Source organism: Micromesistius poutassou (assembly GCF_964030765.1).
Source record: "Micromesistius poutassou genome assembly, chromosome: 13".
Lineage (NCBI taxonomy): Eukaryota > Metazoa > Chordata > Actinopteri > Gadiformes > Gadidae > Micromesistius > Micromesistius poutassou.
The window spans coordinates 13,986,498-14,012,761 of record NC_140283.1 but is presented as its reverse complement, the minus strand read 5'-3'; the positions used below and the strand labels follow the sequence as shown (position 1 = coordinate 14,012,761).

At 44.9% G+C, this 26,264-nt stretch overlaps 3 protein-coding genes across 6 annotated transcripts in view; 2 read left to right on the top strand and 1 right to left on the bottom strand.

Moving 5' to 3' along the window:
- ripor1 (RHO family interacting cell polarization regulator 1) overlaps positions 1-10,063 on the top strand; it is a 41,079-nt gene extending 31,016 nt beyond the window's left edge. For all 4 annotated transcript variants that reach the window (XM_084476895.1, XM_084476894.1, XM_084476892.1 and 1 more), the window contains 12 exons: positions 1,004-1,129; positions 1,286-1,443; positions 1,619-2,249; positions 2,499-2,632; positions 3,553-3,664; positions 3,992-4,127; positions 4,267-4,428; positions 4,565-4,723; positions 4,917-5,113; positions 5,588-5,671; positions 6,694-6,784; positions 7,145-10,063. In XM_084476895.1, the coding sequence (XP_084333021.1) occupies positions 1,004-1,129; positions 1,286-1,443; positions 1,619-2,249; positions 2,499-2,632; positions 3,553-3,664; positions 3,992-4,127; positions 4,267-4,428; positions 4,565-4,723; positions 4,917-5,113; positions 5,588-5,671; positions 6,694-6,784; positions 7,145-7,242 (2,088 nt within the window). In that variant the 3' untranslated portion in view covers positions 7,243-10,063. The remainder of the gene's footprint in view (positions 1-1,003; positions 1,130-1,285; positions 1,444-1,618; positions 2,250-2,498; positions 2,633-3,552; positions 3,665-3,991; positions 4,128-4,266; positions 4,429-4,564; positions 4,724-4,916; positions 5,114-5,587; positions 5,672-6,693; positions 6,785-7,144) is intronic.
- Positions 10,064-10,469: 406 nt separating this feature from the next.
- LOC311357644 (transcriptional repressor CTCF-like) lies at positions 10,470-19,443 on the top strand (the record flags this gene model as incomplete). The annotated part of the gene is given in 16 exon segments (XM_084477655.1): positions 10,470-10,508; positions 10,510-10,722; positions 12,534-12,714; positions 12,936-13,066; positions 13,161-13,253; positions 13,341-13,520; positions 13,694-13,909; positions 14,018-14,180; positions 14,373-14,543; positions 14,657-14,790; positions 14,991-15,111; positions 15,226-15,375; positions 15,505-15,848; positions 15,945-16,080; positions 16,212-16,469; positions 16,662-19,443. Coding segments are annotated over 16 exon segments (2,790 nt in total). The 3' UTR covers positions 16,922-19,443.
- Positions 19,444-19,645: 202 nt separating this feature from the next.
- On the bottom strand, positions 19,646-25,517 carry cpa5 (carboxypeptidase A5). The gene is made up of 12 exons (XM_084477435.1): positions 25,369-25,517; positions 23,620-23,831; positions 23,253-23,334; positions 22,604-22,738; positions 22,000-22,104; positions 21,625-21,726; positions 21,374-21,475; positions 21,073-21,183; positions 20,893-20,986; positions 20,490-20,689; positions 20,147-20,231; positions 19,646-19,903 (listed from the first exon to the last, which is right to left on the bottom strand). The coding sequence occupies exons 2-12, from the start codon at positions 23,682-23,684 to the stop codon at positions 19,716-19,718; spliced, it is 1,269 nt and encodes a 422-aa protein (XP_084333561.1). The 5' UTR covers positions 23,685-23,831; positions 25,369-25,517; the 3' UTR covers positions 19,646-19,715.
- Between the last annotated feature and the right edge of the window lie 747 nt (positions 25,518-26,264).

The following is a 26,264-nucleotide window of genomic DNA, read 5'->3' as shown; positions in this document are numbered from 1 at the left end:
TCAGTTTAGATATGTTGTAAGCTGGTGCTAAGATGGCAAAAGCATTCTGCATGAAGAAAAACGTAATAGTTACCACAAAACTGCAGCAGTAGTGCTATCATGAAGGGAGTGTGGCCATCCAACCCATGAGGGTAGTGCTGCAGCTGCACAATCTACACAACTCAAAACACGATAACCTTCAACTGGATGGACTCTGGTTACAGAGATCAAAATAAAAACAATTTGCATTTATATAGTGCTTATCAACATTACACGATGTTCCTTCAACATTACCCAGGGGCACGCAGTAGCAGCTCTTTGTGAAATGATCCAGCGGAAGTCTTTTTTTATTACTACGGTTAACAGCACTGCTGTAGACGTTGCTGCTGTGATGTTGTTCCTGGATGGAGACCAGATGTAGCTAGATGTGTGGTATATGACTACATGGCCAGCCCTTCAGAAGAATCTGATTGTCACATCTGGCTCCATTAAAATATATATATATATATCTAATCAAAACAAGGGACGCTCTGGCCTACTGGTGAGGAGGTCTCGCCGTCGTCTTTACCCGTCCGAACTCCAATTTACCCCCAAACTGTCCGGGCTTCTCCCCGGCCACCAGTCGCTGCCGAGGCATCTGACCAGCGGCCGGCAGAGCTGGGCCCTGCTCGACGTCTTCCGGGACACGCGTAGCCACCACCGTTGCCATAGCGACGACAGCACCCCCTCACAGCTCCCCACCTCAGTAAGTGGTGTGAGAAGGACCCCCCCCCCCCCATAGAGAAGAGTCCCTAGATTCCTCCCTCCTCATCCGGTCCTTTTTGTTAGTTTGTGGTGAACCCTGGTTGTCCGAATCCCACCGAGTAGAGAACCTCCCAGACCCTTCCAGCATCCACCCTGAGAGTCCTTACGTGGTCAGCATACATTGTGCGGAAAAAACGTTTTGCGAGGTCAAAGACAAAGAAATACACACACTCCATCTCTATCTCGACTGGTGACTGATGTCTGGTCTCTCTCCTCGTAGAACATGCTCCGGCGTCAAGATGAGTTGGAGAACGGAACTGCTTGGTCAAACTCCTCAGAGTCGTCAGACGACTCCTCCAGCCCTCGGCTGTCGGCCGGCGGCCTGCGACACTCCTCCTCCGACAAGGTGCCCCCAGGAACCCCCCCTTCAGATCAGTCCTTCCCCTGTCTTCTCTCTGTGATGTGTGCTTTGGGGTTGGTTTCTAAAACGATCCTTGCTATTAAACATAATTCTCTCTCTCTCTCTCGCTCTCTCGCTCTCTCTCGCTCTCTGTCCCTTCAGCCAGCGGTAACCACTCCAGATCGCCAACTGGCAGCGACAGGAAGTGGCAGTCCGCAGATAGACATCACGTTCTGTCCTAAAAGCTCCGCTTCCTCAACACCTAACTCCGCCCACAAAGTGGCGGGGGAGACGGCGGACCGCAAAGATGAGATCCAGAGGTGTTGTTAACTTCTGTTACTATCACTAACACCTACCCAAACTCTTGAGTGTCTCTCAAGAAACAAACAAATCAAATTCCTCACTCGCTGCTTTTGTCTTTTGTCAATACATTTATTTAGCATTGCGGAAAAAAAATAAGCTATATTTTTAACTGCCTTTAATCGCTTTCTTCAGGGACGACGAGAGCGGCGCGGCCGTCTTATCCGCCGACGGCAGCGGGGAAGAGGACCCTGGGAAGCAGTCGTCCACGGCAACCAAAGCGACCACAGTGGCGGCGGCGGTGGCGGCGGCCAACGGAAGCACGCCGAGGCCCTTCATGCGCTCGCTGAGCCACATCAGCGAGAGCAGCGCCGACGGCTCGCTGGGGGCCGAGGTCACCCCCCTGACGTCGCCCCTCTCCATCACCGACATCGAGATGGAGCTCCCGGACCCCGCCCGGCCGTCGCTGCTGCCACCGCCCCCCCCCGCGGAGCTCCAGGAGGGGGACGCCCTCACCCCAAACGCCCCACAGCCAGAGTCCCCTCCTCGCCTGCGGGACGAGGAGGCCTCCCCGAGCACGGAGGACGGCACCTTCCTCGCGCACCGGGTGCTGGTGGATCCCGAGGAGAGGCCTGGGGGAGGGGCCAGTGCGGGAGAGGAGGAGGAGGAGGAGGAGGAGGAGAAGGGGGAGGGAGAGGTCCTCGCCGACAGCGGGGTGGAAGAGGCCCTGGAGGCCGTGGTCTCGTCGCTGGACGACTACAGGGGACAGTTCCCCGAGCTGCAGCTGCTGGAGCAAGAGCTCCGGCTGCTGCAGCTCACGCTCAAGGTGAGGGGGGAGGGAGGTGTGTGTGTGTGTGTGTGTGTGTGTGTGTGTGTGTGTGTGTGTGTGTGTGTGTGTGTGTGTGTGTGTGTGTGTGTGTGTGTGTGTGTGTGTGTGTGTGTGTGTGTGTGTGCCTGCAAGTGGTTGACTCGCTGAATGCAATCATACATTATTTTGTGCTTAGGGTTGCTGCTTCATGTCTGATCATGTGTGCGTGCTTGTGCTTGTGCGTGCGTGCGTGTGTGTCCGCTATAGGGCGGTAAGCACAGCCGGTCTCCTAGCATCGTCAGCCTCACTGTGGAAACGGCTTTGGGGAGTTTCGACTTTCTGAATGGCTCAGACGCTGATGAGGAAGAGGAGGGTGCAGGAAGGAAGAGTCGAAATGGCAGGTCAGTGTTCAAGAGTGCCATTTCCTTTTTGGTTGTTGCGTTAAACACATCAAGAATGCATATTCCTTCATCTGTAATCTAGTCTAGAGAATACCAACATGCCTGATGCCCAGATTAGGCACTTAGTTAGCAAGTTTCTAACAGGTTAATACAATATGCACCAATCATACTGTAAGAAATGCACCAACATAATGTTGTGCTGCCATCTAGTGGTGTGACCTCGTATTGTCGTTGCATATAAAAGGAAGTGCTAATCAAGTAGCCATTGGTTTATATTGTAAGAAATTAATGCAAATAAAAATGCTAAATGTATTAAGTTTCACCAATTAAGAATGAATTTGTCAATTTGGGGCTGGGGTCGGAGGGGGTTCAGAACAACACAACATCAAGCACCTAAAGGTGTAGTGTGTCTAATTTAGGGTAATCAACTGAACAGACTTGGCATAAATGGAACAGAATATCCATAAGTATATTTTAATCAGTGTATAATCCCATGAAAATTACAAATCATTATGCTTTCCTTAATTTAAAATGAGCCCTTTATTTCTTACTTTTCGATTTTCTTATCATAATCGCTATCTTACTTGTAAGCCATGATCTATAGTTTTCAGACTAAATAAATAAATACTATTTATTAATCTATCAAGGAAGATTATGACTTGGCCACGCGATGCTGTCGTAAAAAGATAACATCATTTTGGAAGTACCTATTCGCACCTTACAGGCCAGTACAGGCCCCCATAGCTTCTAATACATTGAAAAGGGAGAGGTTAGAGGGGGGCATTCACTTGGTTGCAATCTGCCACCTCATCGGTAGATGCCTCTAAACCCTAGACACTGTACATTTTTTAAAGCACAGGTTCCACCCCACAAAAGGTGATTGTATGGTGCCTTTCTTTAACAATGTTTTTTATGTCTAGTGCCCAACATGAAAGGGACTGCGTGGCCTGTCCTGTCTTTCTCACCACTGGCTGTGCTGCGCTAGACCGCACCCTAGTGGTCCACCTGAACAACTGCAGCTCTCAGCTCCTGGTAAGATCTGTCATCCTATTGACATCAATGTTTAACTTTGAGGCTACAAAGTACCAAATATTATAAATATTATGCATCTAGTTTATGTGGAATTGTTCATGGTGAAATATAATTCGGAAGAAAGTTATTATACAATCTCAGGAGTAACTGGTCGTCATTGTGAAATTCCCTATTTCCTTCCCCAATTTCCCTCAATTTCCCTCCCTAAAAGTCCTGTTAAATCCTAAGTTTAAGTCGATGTCTGTTATAGATTTCTATGGCGTCGACTCACCAAGTTTGAAGCTCACAAAGCTTGATCTGTTAATGTTGCTGGGGTCTTTTTGACAGCGGCTGGGAATGTTTGGTCCCCTGCGCTGTGGTGAGATGTACGCTTTAGACAGACTGCTGCTAGAAGCCCGCATCTTGGAAATGGTCCGGCGTGCCACCAAGGAAACACCAGGAGGGCTGACCCGACCTGAAGAAGGTAACTAATAGCCATCTCTAGACCAACTATGCAGCCCTTCAACTAAAACTGTGCTCCAGGGTTCCCACTTAAGACATGTACAAAGAGATCATGCCGTAAATACATATTTCTACCATCTAATTTTTTCTTCCTCCATCAGTTATCCCGCAGTTGGAACAGTGCCAAGGGGCCTTGTTGTTATGGCAGCAGAGTGTGGGGCGAGGCCATTTATACCATGTGACCACGGAGTCCCTCCTAACCGCCCTTGGGTTGCTGTGCTCCTTCAAACTACCTGAGAAGATGACGGACGCGGCAGACTTGGGTACACATTTGAATAGTGTTGTTTCTGTGTTTGTGTTGTGTTGCCTGGTTATAGGTGTATCTGCTTATACTGCATGTGTTTCTATATTACATGCATGTTCATATGTATGGATGTCTGTGGGAATGTGGGTCTCCAGTCTTCCTGCGTCTAGTGGAGCGGATACTTGAACGGCGTTTACCACGGAGAAGTAACGACAAAGATGTCGTCCTAGTGACCATTTTCCAGTTCTGGAGTTACCTGGAGGTGGAAGGCATCAAAGACCTGAACGCGCACGTCAGCGAACTGGCCGAGGAGGGTGGGTGGACCTATCATGTGCACATGTACACGTTAAGACACGCATAGTACATGCACACATAAGATATATCTACCAGACACCAGGTACACGTATGCCAGTAGCAATCAGTGAGGATGTCATGGTCATTTCTACAAAGAAATCCCTCAGCCAATATACAGTACCTTATTTTTTCCTCCTCCTTCCCGCCTCACAGTCCGGTTGGTCCAGAGCCTCTCGTCAGGTGACCAAGAAGTGTTGGTGCGGGCTCTGCGCCGCCCCCCGGACTGCAGCCTGAAGAGAGATGGGCTCCATGCGGTTGCTAGGTTACTGCGAGACCACAGAGGCAAAGTGTCTGCCTCGGCCAGCTCGCTATTCAGAAGCCTGGCCGAGCAGACTAGGTCCAGAGAGAGGGTGAGTTGTGTGTGTGTGTGTGTGTGTGTGTGTGTGTGTGTGTGTGTGTGTGTGTGTGTGTGTGTGTGTGTGTGTGTGTGTGTGTGTGTGTGTGTGTGTGTGTGTGTGTGTGTGTTGGGAAACTTCTATGGGTTTCTTACAATGTGCAGCTTGTTTTAATGTGCGAGGCGTTTTACACATTCTGTAACATTTTAAATGAATAGAACTTTCTGGAACTTTTTTATTTGACATTTCCGTGCAATGGAATTGTTGTTGCCATAAAGATATGGTAGTATCAGATCTCAATTGCCCAAAAAAGCTCTGTGAACTGTTCATAACAGTGCAGGGATATATCTCTGTAAAGAATTTGCATATTCATTTCCCTTTCCTTCTTCTCCCTCAATCAGTCTCAATCAGCCCTCTGGCATATATATGATCATATTGTGTATTTGCATGCATTTGTTTTTTATACATGGTGTGTTTGTCCCCCTCCAGGCCTTGGTGATCTGCCTGGAGCTTCTGGAGGACACGGATGCAGAGACGCGGGTGTGTGGCTGCAAGGCTCTGGCGTGCTTGAAGGTAGGTACTGTAATAAATACAGTCACAGACAGACCAAACGCAAACAGTCACTGACAATCTGGCTTAAAGTGTCCCCTCTGAAGTGGGACCTCTGGCCAGAGACATTTATTGAAGAACATGTTTTAAACCAACAAGTTAAACGAGTCTGACTCACTCAGCGATCCGTCAGATGGATGTCTTTCCAACCCAGCCTCATCATACTCACTCACGATTGGCATTGCCTCCCATTGTATTGGACATTGTATTGAGTGGTGCAAAGGATTATGGGACAATCTCACGCCGCATGCGTGCCGGGGCTTGTGGTGCTTAGAAAGTGGTGAGACAAAAGTAGAACATCGTTTAGTTTTATGCAAATGGAAGTGTATTTTCGCTACCATTTGCATAAAGAGTACAGCCATTAGGTTGGCCAATCACCATTCATTGTAGAATCACGCCAGACTTGTGTTGAGTTTCATTTCCTGATAGTCAGCACATAGATCGGCAACTGATTTTAAACTCCCTTAAGCAGAAGCTGGAGATTATTTGCGCCATCCGGTGGGGCTGGGATGTTGGGACTCGTTGTTTCCTACATTTTGGGCCTAACAAGTTGCAGGTGTGGCGGATCAGAGTTGTAAGTTGGCTGGTATTCTCTCAGTCACCACTGGATGGAGCCAAATGCAAGGAGATGTACTAATCGTCTCTTACTCTACCTCTCAGGCCTTTATATTATGTTAGCATTTTCGGCCTTCTAACAAACACACGTTTCAAGAACCAACCAAAGCCAAAGATAATACATTAAAGGCAATAATACTGGGTACAAAAGAGAAAACCAACAACTTACAAACTTTCTTATAAGCAGTTGAGGAGAGGCAAACAAGTTAATTGGCTTCTACTCAAAGGCCTACTTCCTATCTTATATTCACGAGCTATTTCGGTGCCAAGCCACCATTTTTATGCATTCATTGAAAATGTAAGTTTCTCCTAAATGACTCGATGGTAAATTAAATGAGTAAAGTGTGTGTGTTTTCTTCTCTGTGTTCCAGGCCAAGGAAGGCATTGAGCAGCTGGTGTATTTGTGTCGCACAGACAAGGATGAAGTTCGAGACGCTGCCAAACAAGCCCTTCTTGTGCTGGGTATAATAACAATATTATTTATATTAACAATGATTCATCTTTCTATTCAATATCAGAGGGCTGAAGTTTAAAAACCTAATTAATTGTTCTCTTTCTTTTATGTATTCATATTGCCATCCATCGGTTGTCATATAAATGTCCTATATTGGACGTATATTGGGTTAATTTGTAATCTCATTCAATCGCCTCATTTCCGCTGTTCACCATTTTACATTGTGATATACAGAAGAACCATGAGTCTGGCACAATTCATTCTGTGTCTCTCTGTCTGAATATCACAACCCTCCTTCATTCATTTGTTGTGTTGTTTTCATTCCATTGTTTGTTTGTGTATTTGTGTTTGATCACTGTGTGGCGCAGGCGAGGAGGGGAAGATGGCCTTTAGGCACGTAGAGACATCGCAGGAAGGACTCCCCAGCCTATTCACGCCTGGAAGCATGGCCAGCACAGCGTTCTGAAGACAGCGTTCTCTCACTCACACATACACACACACACACACACACACACTCTGTACATCTCGTGGTAGTGACACACAGACACACTTCTGAACAGTGGATAGGGTCTACAAAGTGAACTGCCTTAAACAGAAAAGGGTGGAGAAGAACGGAGGGAGAGCTGCAGGAAGGGGTGATTGATTGATGGGATAATGGAGGGGAAAGGGAATGCTTAAAAATATATATATCAAGCTCCTAAGTTTGATTTAGAGCAACCATATCAAAAGAGGGGGTTAGGGTTCATTGCACTTTTCTTATTCTGATTCACATGGATTCAAGATCAAAATAGCGTTCAGATGGAGCTCTGTTTATCTTTATTTTTTATTCTAATGAATCCGTTGTTGATATGCAGTAACTCCCTCAAACATAGTTTACTGTGGCCTAGTTTGTTCTGAATAGTGACATGGTTCATAATTAACTTGGATGATGGCATATAATTCTTCATTATTGCCACTTGATAAACTCGTAGTTGGTAGATGTAGTCAAACTTACCAGTGCCTGCTGTCATTTAGTTTATTATCTTTGAGTTTGAGATTTGAAATGCTTATTAGCACAAAGCTAGCAATAAAATATATATATATTTATTTTAACTGCTGTATTGAACCAGTGAAACTTTTCTTGGGCTAAAACATTGTATGCTTAAACATAAGGGGGATAACCAGACTTATGAATTACCTAACAGGTATACGGGGGAAACCCTGGTAGTAATAAGTGCATTGGCCCCCTTGCCTACCTCTGACTACTACAATAGGACACTAATATTTCTTCAATGTAAAGCTCCTTTAGGACAAGGAAACAGGAATGGATTATATTGAGTGTCTGGCTCAAGAAAAAGGGAAATGTACAGAGTGATGGACAGACACATTGACTGCAACAGAGAACTAATCTTGGACACTCGTGTGTGTCTGGTCTCTTTAACCACTAGACAAACCCTATCCCAACCACATTCTGCAAGAAGAAGCCAATCTGCTGGAAATATGAGATGGTGCATTCATTGGTCTTTGTATGTGTCAATTCCTTCATAGCATTTACATGCATCCTTCAGGAGAGGGAACTGCTCAGTCAACCAGCACCTCGGCCTAATCGATTAGTTTGAGATCAAATACTGTTTGTGCATTTCTGCATAGTATTGGGAAGTGATCTGCTGATTAAATGATTCCCCTTTGATGAGAGGCCTCATACATATATATATTTATATGATGACAGTTATGAGTGATTGGGTGAAGCGATTCAGTGCCATTGTGTGAATGATATACATGAGAATTGCTCAGCCTCTTCTCCTTTGAAATATAAATAAATAAATAAATATAAATATATATATATATAAATATATATATATATATATATATATACTAATATAACTATACTTCACTGGAATTGTACATGTTATGTGATTGTATTGTAAATCTGTTTTTTATTTTATAGCATACTCTTAATTTGTACATTTATTTGTATTTCTTTTATAAAAACATTACTATGCCTGGTGATGCATCAACTGTATATTATCTACTGTAAAGGTTATTTGGTTCTACTTCAAAGCACTTCGCTATCGTTATTCTTTTTGGGTTATTGTTACAAAAACCTGGCCACAGATGACCCCAATTCAACAAGTCTTCCACAGAGAGCTTAATGTACAATGTGAACTAAAACAGAATCATAGTTTTCGTGTTTATTTTTTGATTTACTGAGTAGCTTGCATTAAAGAGCATTCTGGGAGGATTTTGTTGACCTATGCTGTAGATTTCCCATTTTTCTTGGATGAAAAGAAGAGCATGTAATGAGTAACCCATGAATTGGTACCTTGCATCTGCCCCATTTCTTGGTGCATGTTTATAAACCTCAGCAAAATACTTCATCAATAACATTGCAACAGCCGTTTCAGAAAGGCCCAGAAGGAAATTATATACTTTAATTGGAATGATCATTTAGCAGGAAACCTTTTTGTTTTTAATCTGTCTTTTCATCTTCACAACCCATGACTACTTATGTATAGGGTATAAAGGTCTTCATAGTCTTTGGTTGGATTTTATTTTCCCTCTCATACCATGTGCTAGGATCAAACATTGCATTAATCATATTGAAACCAGATATCTGTCTGTTCTCCCCAAGCAATCAGATAACATGGAGCAAACCCTAGGGAAATGCAATCAGCTTCAAATCAAAAGACTACTATTGAGGCAAGACTCAATCGGGAAACTGCTTTCCTGGTAAGGATTAAACCATGGTGGAAAACCTAATTACAAGCAATAATTATTCACTACTGTGCTCTCTGTTTTGTCCATGATCAAAGTTGTTCGAATGGTAAATTGTATAAAAGAAATCAAGTGGTTGGGGGCAATCTGTGCTAAATCATTGATGTATTTAAAATGTGCCAGTTAAGTTCTGCATGAAAAGGGAACGCAGAATAACGGCTGTAGGCTATTGCTTAATCATTGAAGACCAACTTCTTCAATGGTCGCACTTCTATTAGCCACTGTATACCCCCGATAAGGAACCTAGGACAGCAATAATCTACAGATAAACCTCTGGATTAGAATACTTCAGTGTGTAAGTGCCTCGAGTGGTGATGGAATCCTGTGAGCCATTGTGGGAGATTAAGATTTATTAAAACCAAAAAAAAAAGAAAAGATGAACCATAGGAAGAAAGGTGCAGCAGAACATAGATTTTATATATTTTTTTCAATAAGGCTGATAGACTGCAGCATTGGAAGCAAAATATTTTTTCTATAAAATATTGCCTGGCAGATGTATTGCCTGATGTCAAATGTATATAAGTAATTAAAATATGTCTAAAGTGATTGTGTTTCTACTTGTTCAGTGTCTGGTGTCCGTTCCATAGCGTATAGACTTTAAACATTAAAAATAAAAATACCCAATTCAGTTTAGTAGCCTAGTCATGGCGGAAAGCAGTGTGGAAATGAACACACGTATTCTTCATTGCGTTAGTCCCAGAGCTAAACAACACATTGAAAGTTATGTCCTCAAAATAAAACTGCATTTATTTTGTCGCACGCCTACAATGAACACTTACAACTCGTTTAATTGTTAAAACGCTCAGGAAAAAGCAACCCATATAGCCAGCATTTGATAACTCCTTAGTAGTAACTAAAGTTACCGTAGTTGCAGCAGGGGAAACCACAGCAACAACATTGACATAAACTGGTTCGATCCCGGTTGGTTTCAAGGTTTCTATGTATTCCAACGGGGCGCCCCTCCTGGCCAATCAGGGTGGCTGCACTAGATTCGACACCACCCCCCAGCGGTCGCACAGGCGCACTGAGCTCCCAACTGCCATTTTGTGGCAGAGCCTACTCTGCAAAAGCGGGAGAGGGATTAAAAGAAGCGTCGGAGAAGGTTGCATTTCTTATCTGCCCTGCCAACTTTGTAGCACAGTCTCTGCGCTTTCAGTGGAGTTCACCGGGAGGAGAAACAGACTTAAAAGAGGTAAAGTACTACTACTTTTCAGAGAAGGGGGAGTTTGCAGGATCTTTATTCGGCCTCTAGGTGTCACGATGGGGCTCCGGGTCTGGGCGGCTTGTCGGGGGGTGTTTGTCTCCCTCTATCGTTATTGAAATCCCCGTCAAAATGCGTTTAAATAACAGAAGTTTCGCCGATAGAGTTTGACCTCAGTCTTATTGGAGCGGTATCCGCTGTGGTCGCGTTGAAACGGCAGACGGATAACTCTAATAATGTGAATTAAGTGTTTAGGCCGGGCGTCCATTTTCTCGCTCCTCTCTTTGTTTCCTGTCTTTTACTGCCGAGACGAGATGGAAACTGGCGGGCTGCGTTAGCATAGCGGGCTAACGCTCGCGTTGTCGGGTGAAATGTTGAAGCAAGAACCACGTAAAGCTTCACAGACATTGATCCACACACTCTAATAAATTCAACATAACACTACCCTACACCGTGATGTGGCGCAGTCGACTATAAACGGAAGAACTGGGGTTAATATTTAAAAACAAACACTGTTAGCGCTGTTAGCAAGGCGGTTTCCCTCCTAGCCCCGAGGGTACGGCCTAACCTTCCCGCGTCCATGTTATAACGAGTCGACGTCGCTTTTTCACCCAAGTGTTGGACTTAGCGAACCCCACTGCAAGTCAAAAGCACAATGTTGCCGTTGCGCCAATCTATACCGCGCCATGGGATGCATTCAAACAGCGAAACGCGGCGGCGACGCATGTAGCATCACATTAGCTCCGCGGCTAGCATATGGCGCACGAGGAAAAATTCAGGCCACCGCGGGAGGATGACGAGGCATTTATAGCAAAGTGACTACTGCAACCTCCGCGTGTTTCTGTCCGTCGTTTTTGCCCGGCGCCCCGCAGCCAAGATCCTCGCGAGGGAACATTGTCTCCCCTCGTTCCACCACGGTGGGAATCCCAAGTTGTTGTTACGCCGTTTGCCCGCTTGTCTCTATCTAAAGCCACCTAGAACGGCATACACAGTGATGTATAACAGCAGAGAGCTCCCTCTACGATTCGGCTTGGAGAGGTACAAAAATACGACTATATGTGCAATGTGTGAAGGCGACCACTTGTGTATATATTGGATGAATGGTCCGTCGCTGTCGAACTTACTCCATCATGTGTCTAAAATAAATTATTAGAGGCCCTTTCCTGATTAATCACCATTGGCACTTGATATAAGAAGGCGGCCTGAGAGAATAAGCGGCCTTATATGCACATTTTCAGTTTATTAAATCCAGATAAAAAAATCTTCGGGCAACTTCGCTTTATAGTTGAACACACACGTCTTCACACAACCATAATCACATTTATACTGCAATTTTTAAGTTAACAGCTTAATAATTGTTATGTGGCCTCATTTCTAGTTCATGGTTAATGCACTGAACATGTGTGGCTGATTCAGTGCTCTGAATTATCCCTCCTTCCCCTGGCAGGCTGACAGTGAGAAAAGGGAGAGAGGCTAGCTGGAATATCAGGCTGAGTTGTGAGATAAAGGTTATTGAGCAGCGAGAGATGTGATTCTCTGTGCCAAGCAGCTGCAGAGGTTCTGTCAGGAGATGTTCACAAAGATGAGAGTACTCAGTTATTCCATGCTCTTCCAGGTAAAACACAAAAGGCTGAGCACCTGTACAACACTGTATTTTATGTTTTGTCCGTTGGATGTAACATTAGCTACATTAAGCTACATGGGGAATTTGTGGGGATACATGTGAGTTACAGTATAACCAAGTGATTTTATACCCTCCACCGATTTGGGAAACTAAAGTCTTCCATATCGCTACCCCACAGAGCCTACCCAGCATGGACCAGGGGGCGGCTGATGGTGTCGGGGTTGTGGACGACCCCACCAAAGACTACCCCTCCATCCAGAGTGTCCACAGCCAGGAGGACATGGTAGCAGACCTGCTCCAGCAGGCAGCCGAGGCTGGCGGAGTTGTGGATGGACAGACCGGGATCGTTCTGGATCAAGGTGAGGAATTTCTGCCTACCAGGAGCTGCCTACATTTTGATTCAGCAGCACAAACACCGCCATAACTCTTAAACTTCAGGTTTACACTTGTTGTCTATGTAGACAGGCGGTTTCATCCTTGTTTACTTTTTATTTGATCTTCTCTGGAAAATAACATTTTAGTTAGTTACATGGTGTGGCTTCTTTGTAAATAAGTCTTAAATGTATTGTTTTGGGTCCAGGGGATGGGATGGATGCTGTCCAGGCCCAGCAGCAGCTCATGGATGCTGGGGTAGCTGTAGAGGGGGGCGGAGGCGTTGAGATGATGGTGATGGAGTCACTGGATCCTGCCCTGTTACAGATGAAGACGGAGGTAAACGACAGCAGTGACGTGCACGACAGACCTCGAGTGCATTTTATTTAATGTTAGCCATGGATCCAGGCTAATCAACCTGCTTTGTTTTTAGGTGATGGAAGCTGCTGTAGGTGGAGGGGTAGCTGGTGGTGCCCATCAGGCAACCGTGACGACAGTGGACCAGACACAGATCATCACCCTGCAGGTCAGAGCATTGCCTGGAATGAATCTGTGTGGCTGTCTGATGAGGGCATATAGACTGTTTCTAACCAAGGGTCCTGTCTTGTGTTAGGTGGTGAACATGGAGGAGCAAGCTGCTCTGGGCCTGGGTGAGCTACAGCTGGTCCAGGTTCCGGTCTCTGCCTCCACGGTAGAGGCTCTGCAGCAGGGGACCTTTGTGGACGCAACTGCCATGCCTAAGGATGGTGACCCTGTTATCTGCCACACCTTGCCACTGCCAGAAGGCTTCCAGGTATGGAAACGTTGCTTGCATTAGATCACACTTCAATTTATCTGCAGTACACCAACACGAGTCATGTCATGTAGGCAATTTGGACGTACAGTTTTTGAGGCCCCTTTAAGGCAGAACATTAATAACACATATTGTAATGTGTTATAATCTAATTCTTCCATGTTTACAACCAGGTGGTGAAAGTGGGAGCCAATGGAGAGGTGGAGACGGTGGAGCAAGAGGAAGAGGGGACGGAGACCCATCCTTTGGAAGAGGAGGAGGAAGAACAGGAAGTGACCCAAGTCCTGGAAGGGGAGGATGAGCCTGCTCAGGTCCAAAATGATGACTCGGCCTGGTCTAAAGATCCCGACTACCAGCCCCCCTCAGCAGCCATCAAGAAATCCAAGAAGGTAATGGTAAAACATCACCTTTATGAGCTTCACATTCACAGACTGGATCCAAATTCTGATCATGGTGCGTATTTGATTATTGACTGCTGTTTGTTGTCCTTCTTCTAGGGTAAAAAGAGTCGTCTGCGCTACGCGGAGGGCGATAAGGACATGGACGTCAGTGTTTATGACTTTGAGGAGGAGCAGCAGGAAGGGCTTCTGTCTGAAGTCAACGCTGAGAAAGTGGTGGGCAACATTAAGCCGCCTAAACCCACCAAGATCAAGAAGAAGGGTAAGGGACTGATGGTCAACTAAATTGCAGCTCTAGCACCCCCAGCTGGTAGCCAGTTTTAATAGCAACTTAAATATAACCTGGCTTGTGTTTTTTAAAATCCTACACAAAAAGTAACCATTGACCAAGTAACAAAGTATAAATCCAATTGTTGAAGATGGTTTCAATGAGTGCACTGTTTTTGTCCTGCAGGTGTGAAGAAGACGTTCCAGTGTGAGCTTTGCAGCTACACCTGTCCTCGTCGCTCAAACCTGGACCGACACATGAAGAGCCACACCGATGAAAGGCCCCACAAATGTCACTTGTGTGGCAGAGCCTTCCGAACGGTCACCCTGCTCCGCAACCACCTCAACACACACACTGGTATGCCCTCTTCACACCATGGAGTTCTTAAAACCTCCCCAGACTCTGAAGAAGCACAAGGATTAGGCCCAGAAGACCAGTAACAAAATTGTTTTGTTTTTTTTCTCTTGCAGGAACCCGTCCTCACAAATGCACAGACTGTGACATGGCCTTTGTGACCAGTGGAGAGCTGGTTCGCCATCGTCGCTACAAACACACCCACGAGAAGCCCTTCAAGTGCTCCATGTGTGACTATGCCAGTGTGGAGGTACCTTCCTCCAGCTCCGTTTTTAGTTACCCAAATGCTAGAGACTGCTTGCTTGATTCTCAAGCCAAGAGTTAATTTGAGTTGAATATCAAAGTGGTGCAGCGGTCAAAAACGTGATTACTCAATGAAGTATGTGCAAATCCTCCAGGGACTAACTGTGCTATATAGAGCTTCATTACCTTTTACCTTATTCTACCCAGGTGAGTAAGCTGAAGCGCCACATCCGCTCCCACACTGGAGAGCGTCCGTTCCAGTGCAGCCTGTGCAGCTACGCCAGCAGAGATACCTACAAGCTAAAGAGACACATGAGGACCCACTCTGGTACGCCTTTTACCTCCTCGGCCTCTCAACGGGGCTGTGTGGGTGATATTGGTTTCTGGGTGCAACGTGGTTGGTGGTTAGTGGTTAATCTGTTTGTATACCTACCCCCTCTAGGAGAAAAGCCATACGAGTGCTACATCTGCCATGCTCGCTTCACTCAGAGCGGCACCATGAAGATGCACATCCTGCAGAAACACACTGAGAACGTCGCAAAGTTCCATTGCCCCCACTGTGACACAGTTATCGCCCGGAAGAGCGACTTGGGTATGTTTATTAAAATGCTATGTTACTTCTGTTTGCTCCTTACGGCACCGGTTTTGTACTCTGCTTTTTGCTTTTCCTTTCTGTTATTTTTCAAGATGCTCACCCTCCTCTATCTCTCTTCCTGGCCAGGCGTTCATCTGCGCAAGCAACACTCGTTTATCGAGACGGGCAAGAAGTGTCGTTACTGTGATGCCCTCTTCCACGAGCGCTACGCCCTCATCCAGCACCAGAAGTCCCACAAGAACGAGAAGCGCTTCAAGTGTGACATGTGTGACTACTGCTGTCGACAGGAGCGGCACATGGTGATGCACCGCCGCACACACACAGGAGAGAAACCCTACGCCTGCAGCCAGTGTGAGAAGACCTTCAGGCAGAAGCAGCTGCTGGACATGCACTTCAAGCGCTACCATGACCCCAACTTTATTCCCACCACCTTCGTCTGCCCTAAATGTAGCAAGTCTTTCACACGCCGGGTAAGTGGGCTGCTGTAATGGCCAATTATTTTTGTTGTCTTGGTCTCTCACCACGCCTTTCAAATGTTTGATGTTTTGCTGTCCTGTTCTGTCCAGAACACAATGGCGCGCCACTCTGAGAATTGTAACGGTGAGATTGACGATGCTGAGAACGGAACCCCCACCCCAAAGAGAGGCAGGAGGGGCCGCAAGAGGAAGATGAGGAGCAGGCGAGACGAGGAGGAGGACAGCGGTGAGTTAGGGGCTTGTGGTTTTGTCTGACGCCAACCATAGCTTGCATGTAGATTGAAGATGCAGAAGATGCAATAACTATCGGGTCGTTTAATCGGGTCTAATTTATTTTGTTTTTTCTTTCCTCTAAAGACGAGGATCACGCTGACCCTGACTTGGACGAGGACGATGACGAGTTGGACGCTGATGAGGAGGAGGAGGAGGTGCTGCTGCAGGAGGAGGAGGAGCAAGAAGCCATGGAGCTGGACCAGGCCCCTGCCACTGTTCCTGTTCCCGCACCCGAGGAGCCACCGGTCAAGAGAAAACGAGGACGCCCACCAAAGAACGCTCCTAAACCCGCACCCACACCCACCAAGTCCCCCCGGGTAGCCGCCAAGGCTGCTGCTACAGGTAAGACACCCCTGTGATCGTATACTACTGTGCAATATACGGTATTTGTTCTGGTGAGAAGCCTCTCAGCACACCGATCATATACTGCTGCATCGTATATACTGTATAGGTTCTGGCGAGATTCCTCCCAGAGTTAAATGTTGATTTACTACTATATATTTATTTTAATAAGTCTTGTAATGCTCCTCCCAGCGGCAGCCATCATCCAGGTGGAAGATGAAAGCACGGGAGCCGTGGAGAACATCATAGTGAAGAAGGAGGAGGCCGAAGGCCCCAGTGGCACCACTCTGGAGCAGGGCTCAGAGCTGACAGTGGAGGCCGTGGGTCTGGAGGCTGAGGAAGTGGAGGCCGTGGAGGTGCAAGGCAATGAGGAGGAGGCTGCGGCTGCGGCGGCAGCAGCAGCTAACGGTGACCTGACCCCAGAGATGATCCTCAGCATGATGGATCGGTGAGCAGGCCCCGTCCCTACCAGCGGCAATGCACACGCAGATGGATGCAGAATGAACATGTGTAAATTGGCAGGTACACGGTTGGGCACATAAACATGCACACATTTGCCTTCATCTACCATAGAAGCTCAGATACCCGGTTGACATTCAATTGTTACTGATTCTTTATTTTTCGTCTGCTCTATGCTACGGGTGTTTTGTTGCCCAAACGGCTGGAGCAAAAAAGGATTTTCAAAAATAGGGAAGACTCATACTAACATCTGTAAATATCTAAGTGACCTAAGATCTGCACACATCGACACAGCTCATTAACACCCACAATTCTGCCCCATGTTGCTGCATTTCTGTCCACACGTACAGGTGCCCTTTATTCATTTGTTCTCTTTATTCAAGACCCCTAGATGAATTGTTTATTGTTCTTGAACCCGTTCCTATCCTTTTTGTTTTCGCTGATGGCACAATCTCTCACTGGGAAAATATACCATGAAACGGTAAAGAATGGTCCTCTTCATGCCCCTGAAGGATGTTTCTCCCTTGTTTTTTATCATGGAAAGATTCATTTTATGCTTGCCTAAACCCTGGCCAGCGACAATTCTCCCATTTTAATTTTGACGATCTAGTACTTTTTTCTTAAATTACTAGTTTGCCATGGAGATATGTTCGTGTTAATGCTAGGTTGTTTTCATCCAATTTCGCCTTGCCTTGTTCGGCCTTGAGTGCGACACCGTGGATAGTCTCTGATGGTGGAGCTTTACACGTCTGTTGTTTATTAGTAGTCATTTGCCACTAATAAGACATTTGAAATGTGATCATTGATCTGTTTGTAACGTGTTTCGTTTCATTGGAAATTATCAATGTTAACTGAAGGGTGTTAACCTGTTTTTAAGACCAACTAAAATGGAATATTGACCAGGGGAGTAATGGACCGAATAACAATTTGAGAAGAATTGCAACCGTTTTGATGCTGATTTAAGTCAGACCCCATTATTCCATTTTAATGCTTGTTCGTTGCTCAAGGCTGTATTTTCCAACTAATCACCAAGAAATTCTCATTTTTTTTTAATTTTTGTTCTTTGTAAATAGAATTATTGGGTTTTTTTTGTACCTTTTTTCTTTCTTTTGATTTATCGTGAACATTTTAATCATTTTTGTAGTGTTTAGTTTGGTCCGAGCACCTGTCCTGTTTAGTCACGGTGACACGAACAGTGTTCACCGCTAACAGTAAAGCCAGTGTCATGGTAGTTAGGCTGTGTTCTCTCAGATCAGACGACGCGGTGCTCGACAGAACGATGGGGAAACAGCCACAGCTCGGCGGGTGATCCGAGGTGGAGACAGGTTGACACGTGGTGTTCTGCCGCTAGTTCTTATCTTATTGTTGGAAGGGAAATTATCCTGCTTGAACCGTTTTGGGAGGGGGCAACATGGAATTGTCTAAAGGTTTGTAAGATCTGTAAAATAGCCTGCCATTGCTTTAGCATTTTGAACTGTAAATTATGTCATTACCATAAATGCTTTGCTGCAACATATGAAGCTTTTCCTCTACAGTTGTATTTCCCTCTTTAAGCAACTAAAACGCGTTGAATAATTTAGTTTGCCTCCATTGTTCTCTAGTAATATATAAATATATATTTTGTATTCTTTGCTTTATAATGTCACAGTTCTTGTGGCTGTTCTCCTGCCCTACAAACAGCCCAGCTGGGTTCAGTAGCGCTGAAGCCGTAGACGCAGATGGAAGAAATTAGTCTCCATATTTTTCTTACACCTGTTTTTAAGAACATCGCCACTGAACCACGTATTCACCATTTTTCCTTGTTCGTATGTAATTATCCATCGAAGATAGCGTTTTATTTTTTTGGTTGAGCTCTTATACAGTTCTGTAGGATGGTAGGGTTTTTTGTAAATCTGGCTGCAATATGAATTGGAACGGAGAGTGGTCTGACAATGAGACGATGGATAGAGCTTGGCTTGCCAATTCCGTTTTGTTGTGAGAAATATATTGATTTGAAACCTGAATAATTTCCACTCCCTTTATAGCAATAGCCAATCAATGGAGTGAAAACGCCTTGATTGATCGCCTAAAAAGCTCACATAAATTTGGCTGAAATGTGTAACTGCCAAACTCTATCCATTGTGGTTACACCAGAAGGCTATGCCTACTGGTTTATACGGTCAACATTCAATGGTTCTCCCCCCTAACCTGTTATTAAGTTAAGAACAAATATGTCTAACAACTTGGCACCTGTAACATTAACTGTTGCGTTTACAGTCGTGTAAACCTGGAGGGGGAACATTGAATGGTTGAGTGAAATAGAAGCTGTGTTTATAATGCTCTTTTAAAAGATCTCTGCCTACATTGAAAATCCTGTGATCTTTTCTGGCTTTGAACACTGCTCTGGTATAAAGACCAAGGAATGAATGATTATAGACTGCTTGTAATGTTTGCCTGAGATTGAGTCAACATGTTCTTGGAGATATGAGAATGTAACTGTACAGCTGATGATGAGAACAATAAAAATAAACATGCCTACGGACTGATTTGTCGTGTCCACTGACTTTCTTTATTAACTTTTCAGCACAATATTAAGATGGGGCTAATGGTGATGTTTTCAATAGTTTTAAGTACCAGAACGGAAAAGTAACTAGTCGTTAACATCGTCATGAAAAGTACTAGACGTTAACATCCCTCTAAATAAAAATGTATGGAAAGTCATGAACAAGGTTCAGCATTTTATTAGATTGCTGTTTAATGAACATCCATTTCACCACAGACAGTCCCTAGTATTTATTGGCAGGCCACCTAGTAGGGGTTCTTGCTGGTGTGATCCATGATGGTCATCAGAGCCAGCCAAGTCTCCTTGGCGGTGGGCAGGATCTGGTTGGCTGGGAGGATGAACCCGTAGCGACCGGTGTCTCTCAGCTCAAAGGTGTAAGAGTACTTGATGCCCTGGTTGTAGGTCCAGTCAATGGTACCGCCACTGGCTTGGTCTAAAATGATATATACATATTTAAATATAAATACAATGATCTACTCATGCTTAAAAATGTTTTTGTTATCTGATTGCTGTCAGATTCTCCTCTTTGTCACAGTCCAGCTGAATAATCATTAATGCTATTCATATGACAAGGGTCAGGGTTCATTCAGAACCATTTGAATGTTTCCTACCTCATTAAAGTGACACTATTGCAAGCATGGTGAGATCTGTATTGTGTATTGTGGGTGGAGCTTACAGATGGTGTTGATGATGCTGCCATAGCGATAGCGAGTGCCATACAGGGAAGCCAGGTTGGCGATGGCCTTCTTGGCCAGCTCGTGCTGTCGGATCAAAGCATTGTACATTTCACAATTACAATTGCCAATAGTTTGTTCAGAATTGTAGTAATGTTATGATCTTCCGATTATTTCTGGGAAATGCCTCCTTATTACAGTTGCATTGCATTATATATTTCCAAATAGTACAGGAATTAAAGTCTTGATTCCTTTACTACCACAACATTCATGTAAGACGCATTTCTTGGTGCATTATCCCCAACACTGATGATAGACAGCTGGAGGACCTGGCCCTGAACTCACCAGCTCGACCTGATCTTTGGCGGGGGTCTTGGTGTAGCCGTAGGGGTATAGCAGCATCTGGGAGTAGGAATGGATGGACACAAAGGCCTTGATGTTGCCGTGGGACTTGACAAAGTCCACGATGGACTTGACCTCAGACTCAGAGTTGGCTCTGGGTCCACGGTACGTCTCAGAGCAGGGGTTGCCACTGGCACCGGCACCTGAGCCAAAACATCAGAACCACCATCAGAATGACGAGAAGGAGGGAGATGCAGGGAGGCTGAGGCATGCTGGTCAACATTGTTCAGGTAGAAACAATCATGACCGTTACCCATTCTCTGGTTGTATATATTATGTGTTGTGATATCGTGAGCCGTTGATATACAGCTGTGAATGCACCGAGGGGAATTCCAGGGGGACCCACCTCCAAAGCCGGCGTCCCAGTTCCTGTTGGGATCCACTCCAACACAGGTGGAGGTGCCGGCGTTGGGCTTCCTGGTTTTACGCCACATGCGGTTCTGTTCAGATGGGACGGTTGTTGGTTAGGGTAAGGGTTAGGGTTAATGTGTTGGTGTGTGTGTGGTAGCATCCAAGCTCTACTTGCCTTGGAGTGAGTGTAGGCGAAACCATCAGGGTTAGTCACAATCTCCAGGAAGATGTCCATCTTGTCGAGGATGGCTGTGAGGGACGGGTCCTTCCCGTATGTACTCACAATCTAACCATTAGAGAAGCCAACATTAGCCTGTTAACCTTCATGAAGGGCTAAACATATACATACGTAAAGACTATTTACACCGGGGCCATATTTAGACTTTTTGTGATTTCCATTACAATTCAGCAATTCAGCGTTTGTCACATTATTGAATGGAAATTTAACTGTACCAGTGTGTAGTTAATTCACATACATTTTTGGCAAACCAGGTTCCGCTGGCCTGTGTGACCCATTCTCTGGAGTGGATTCCAGTGTCGATCCAGATGGCAGGGCGATTGGTCCCACCGGTGCTGAACTACAGGAGAGTTTATCATTATGTAGATGGACACTTTCAAGCAGACAGGGCCAGAGGCAGTGTGAGATCGAGCACCTAGTCATACGGAACGTTTCATTGGCCTCGGGTGGATTTCAGTCAAGGGTCAGGGTGACATTCTGTGGGTTTACCTTCAGCACGTTGATGGCGCGGCCCTCGTAGCTTTGACCAATCACAATCCTGCTGACCAGGCTGGGATTCTCCCTCACCAGCATGTCCTGGAAGTTGTAGATCTGAAGAAAACAAAGCCTGTAAGTATATGGTGAAATAAAATCTCTTCAATGCAAACCCTGTCACTAAAATGTTTTAAAAATAAAAAAAATAAAAGGTGTGTTTTGCGTTACATCATATGTAACATTTATTATTAGTCCTAGTATGAGTATTATTATTATAATAAAAAGATGTTATTATGGTATAATATATGAGAGAAATGTCTAGCGTGGCCTAGAGACTTTTGATTATGTTGTAATTGGTTAGAGTTTGAATGCTGGTATTTGGTTACGAGCCTCTTCGAGGGTGTGGTATCTGGAGTAGTCGAAGGCGTCGGTGTTTCTGGGCTGAACAGCACGTGTTGCTGAGTCCATCTCCTCCGCTTCCTCATCCAACGCGTTCTGAGAACGAACAGCATATGTCGCTGACTAATTGAAGGAAACTTATCTTGTGTTTTACGTACCGTCATGTCCAAATGTGTTTCACCAACATAAGTATGTAATAGTACAACTATTAACAATATGAAAACAATAAGGGTCCTTTTTTCTTCTGTGTGTTTAGTAATTGGCGACGTCTAGTGGTTAAAATAAGTCACTGCAGTTGTGTTTCTAACGGTTCTCAGAAACAACTCGTGTCACCACCAGGAATATTACATAATATAATACCACCATCGTCCTAGCCCTGGTTAAATTTTGTAACACTAAGCCCAATATATATTTTAAGTTTAATTTAATATTTTTCACAGCTGATCGGTATAGGTGTAATTCCTCTGTCTATAGACCAATAAGTCCCTTGAAACATCAAACGACGTCCAACTCATCTCCCCCATACCTCCTCCCACTAGGTCTCTCAACACTGTACATCTGTACTGTTCTCATGTGTGGTCGTGTGGGTCAGTACCTGCAGGTCCTGGATCATGACCGAGTACTGGATCTCGTAGTAGTCCAGGTGGGCCTTGACGGTGCTCAGACTGAAGGCGGGCACCCTGATGTCCACAGGGCTGCTCACATCACTGGTCCCCCTCCAGATGTCCAGCTGACAGTTCAGAGGTCAAGAGGGCGGGGTTAACCGGTGAGATAAGGAAGCATGTTGATTGGTCATAAATTCCAATTAAATGAAAACGCACCACAACATCACAAAAAGAGATGATGTGGTTGTATGTGTGTGTGTGTATAATGTATTGAAGATTTACCATATTATTTATTTTCTGTAGAGTATTGTTTACTTTAGAGCTTTAAAAACACAGTTTTTCAAAACAATTTTCTCCTTTTTTTTATATTCTTGTTAGAGAACCGGCTCCAAACAACATTCGGCCACTCACATGCTCCATACCTATCCAACTACCTTGTGCTTTCCTTCAAACCCCAATCACACATCCCCAGTTCAGCACCACAACCAGAGCTCCAACATTTTCTCCCATGGACCAGTAACTCCCGGTCCATGAATCCGGCCTAATGGAGTACTTAACAACAGATCTCTTGTGTGTTTCTGTCTGCATGAAACAACAAGCCCCGGAGTGTGGTTGTGTAAGTGGGTGAGTGGGGGAGACCTGCAGGTGATCCAGGCCTTCCAGGTCCCGGAGGGCGGAGAGCTGGAGCTCATCCTTGGCCGACATGCGCAGCACCTGGTGCCTGGTGAACACACACACACACACACACACACACACACACACACACACACACACACAGGGCAGTTTGTAATTGCTTTTAAGTAATATCACGGAGCATGGCATTACCCATCTCACTCTCTCTCTCTCCCTCACTCTCTCTCTCTCTCTCTCTCTCTCTCTCTCTCTCTCTCTCTCTCTCTCTCTCTCTCTCTCTCTCTCTCTCTCTCACTCACTCACTCACTCACTCACTCACTCACACTCTCTCTCTCTCTCTCTCTCTCTCTCTTCTACATAACCCCACGCTCACCCATCGAAGGTATCCTTGGCGAGAACCGCCAGCGACAGTGCGGCGAACACGAGCAGCACCTTCATGGTAGCAGTCGAGAGTGAGGCCCCTGGGTGCGGGCCCCTGGCTTTTAAACCCCGGGCGTGGGGAGGAGGGAGGGGGGCCGGGCTGACGTGGTAATTGCTTCAAGGGGGACGAGGGCCCGGGACCTGCTGTTCTGGTTCCCACAGACACTGTGTGGAAAACATGTCCATATCAGTCGCGTTGTCCCTGGTCACATCGGCCCTCATTGTTGTGACTTTCTGTCCGGTTGTGTGTTGTTTTTTACATGTGTTAATATGGTAGTTTTTACATTTTCTGTGCTCTCCACTTTACTGTATTGTGTCACACTGCAATAGGATCATATAAATATATATGCAATTTGATGGACAATTTCATCCGAAACGTTTTACAATTACCGTGAGTGCATATATGCTGAATACCCATAAAGGTATAATCTATATTCAAAAAATATAAAAACTTTACCTAAGGCTTACATGTAAAGTATGCATTTTTTTCTCTTCCTTTGATTACTGATTATTACTTATGTTGGTTTATTTATTTTTTGTTTCCAAGTCCACCTTTATTGAATGCCTTAAACTGAAAATAACACAATTCATCAGATCAGTTCCCTTTTTTCTGTTCACAGCCAAAGACACCAACAGGAAATGGTATCATGTCAAAAAAACACCATGTGGTCATTATGAGGCTAAAACAGTTATCAGCAGGTTGGTGATAGAGCTGGAGCTTTCACACAGCGCTGGATAATACTCTTTTTTATTGAATGTCATTTATTTTCTTTATTTATGTGTTTATTTGGCATTATTTAAGTACATTTTATTATTATTATAAATTAGTCTCTGAATATTTAAAAAAAATAACTGTTCCCTTTTTTGAGCCTAGCAAACATTATAGATGGCTGATATGAGCTGTCACCGCCCATATTTCTGCTCAAGCAGGCCTTGGTGATGCAATAGGAAAAAGTCCAGAGATAATATGGACTGATTAATCCACACCTGCTCTCTGCTTCTTACTTCACAGGAAGTCAAGTTAATTTTCAAAAATAAATCTAAAACTCCCTATGACCTTAAACTCCCCCCCCCCCCCCCCTCCTCCCGCCCACACACACATAAACTCCCATTGCTCCAAATAGCAGGCTTTGCTTACTTGGAGACTCTATGGCCACAGATGACAGGGTGTCTGGTTTACTCTGTAATGGCCTGGCCTCTGATTCAGCATGTTTGTCCTCTAGTCATCCTATTCATTATTTGGTCCATGCAATGTTATCTCATCACAAGATACGACAGCCTCAAGTGATTATTTCTCATCTGCTTGCTTTTTCTGAATAGCAGTCTAGGAGAAGGAAATATTGTTTAAGACTGCTCTCAAACACAAAAAAATTAAATCTCTAAATATTGACCTAGTGCATTAATAAAAAAACACCAACTGTTACAGTATCACTGCTTAATACTTTATGCTCCTCATTCTTTATGTTTCATCCTAGATACAGAAAATACATACGATACAATACGTTTTTTTATTTATCATCACTATATGAATGTTGTTGTTTTACTACATAGATGACCTGGGTGGCCATGTTATACTGCATACATGATTATAAAACAGCTTGACTTTGAGGCTGCTCACCATAGGATCTTCTTTCAGGTATTTTCGACAAATCAACATGAATGAATGAACCTATGCATCGCTAAAAACAAGATGAAAGCTCACCTTGCTGCGTTTAACAACTGGGGATCAAGCCTTGTCTTTTGAGGACATCTATCAACTGGATCTGTACGGGTGGTGCTGCTGCTTTGGGCCAGGCAATGTCCAACAAGAGACTACTGAATAGACTCCCATGTGTTCAAGGGCAAATACAGAAGTACAATAATTACAGTCCCCCTCTATGGTCTCTATGGAGGTGGCAGGGTGAGACAGCTGTATACGTATGGGAGTGCACTACAAGATAAGGAGAGGAAGTGGATGACTGCATGGTCCGCATCCCTGCTCACTTGCTTGACTTCCTTCCCCACGATGGTGACACTGCAGCGGGCTCAGGAGTGAGCAATGTCACTGCTCAGTCGACAGTGTGTGCTGCAGAGGGTGCCAAACAGGAAACCTCTCTCTCTCTCTCTCTATGTGTGTGTGTGTGTGTGTGTGTGTGTGTGCAGGCATGTTTCCATGCAATATATATATATATATATATATATATATATGGTAACAGTGAGATCATTAATCACATGTGTTACTGTGTAAGTTAATTTGTCTAAGTGTGTGTGTGTGTGTGTGTGTGTGTGTGTGTGTGTGTGTGTGTGTGTGTGTGTGTGTGTGTGTGTGTGTCCAATGCTTCAGAGATCCATTCGGATCAGAACATATCAAACATGAGTTTTTTTCATTACTTATATATATTCCATGCGGTCTACGAGGGGATCCTATTCCTAAATACAGTATGTTCACGTGCATGCAGTCAAAAGGTCAAACACCGGACCCGCACACTCTCAGCTCTGTAGGTGTGTCTTCTTATCCTCAAAGCACAAACCACTGCACTCATGCCTTTGTTGGCCTCAGTCGTCAGAACACTCCCCCTCCTACACGGTGATTGGCTGTCATCCATTTTATTGGCCCCC

Excerpts from the sequence above, each read along its gene's own strand:
- cpa5 (XM_084477435.1), bottom strand. The coding sequence starts at position 23,684 with ATGAAGGTGCTGCTCGTGTTCGCCGCACTGTCGCTGGCGGTTCTCGCC. Across the intron at positions 22,739-23,252 it reads AAGGCCTGGATCACCTGCAG|CTGGACATCTGGAGGGGGAC; the intron begins GTCTCCCCCACT and ends CTGAACTGTCAG. Across the intron at positions 20,690-20,892 it reads CTGGGACGCCGGCTTTGGAG|GTGCCGGTGCCAGTGGCAAC; the intron begins GTGGGTCCCCCT and ends GTTTTGGCTCAG.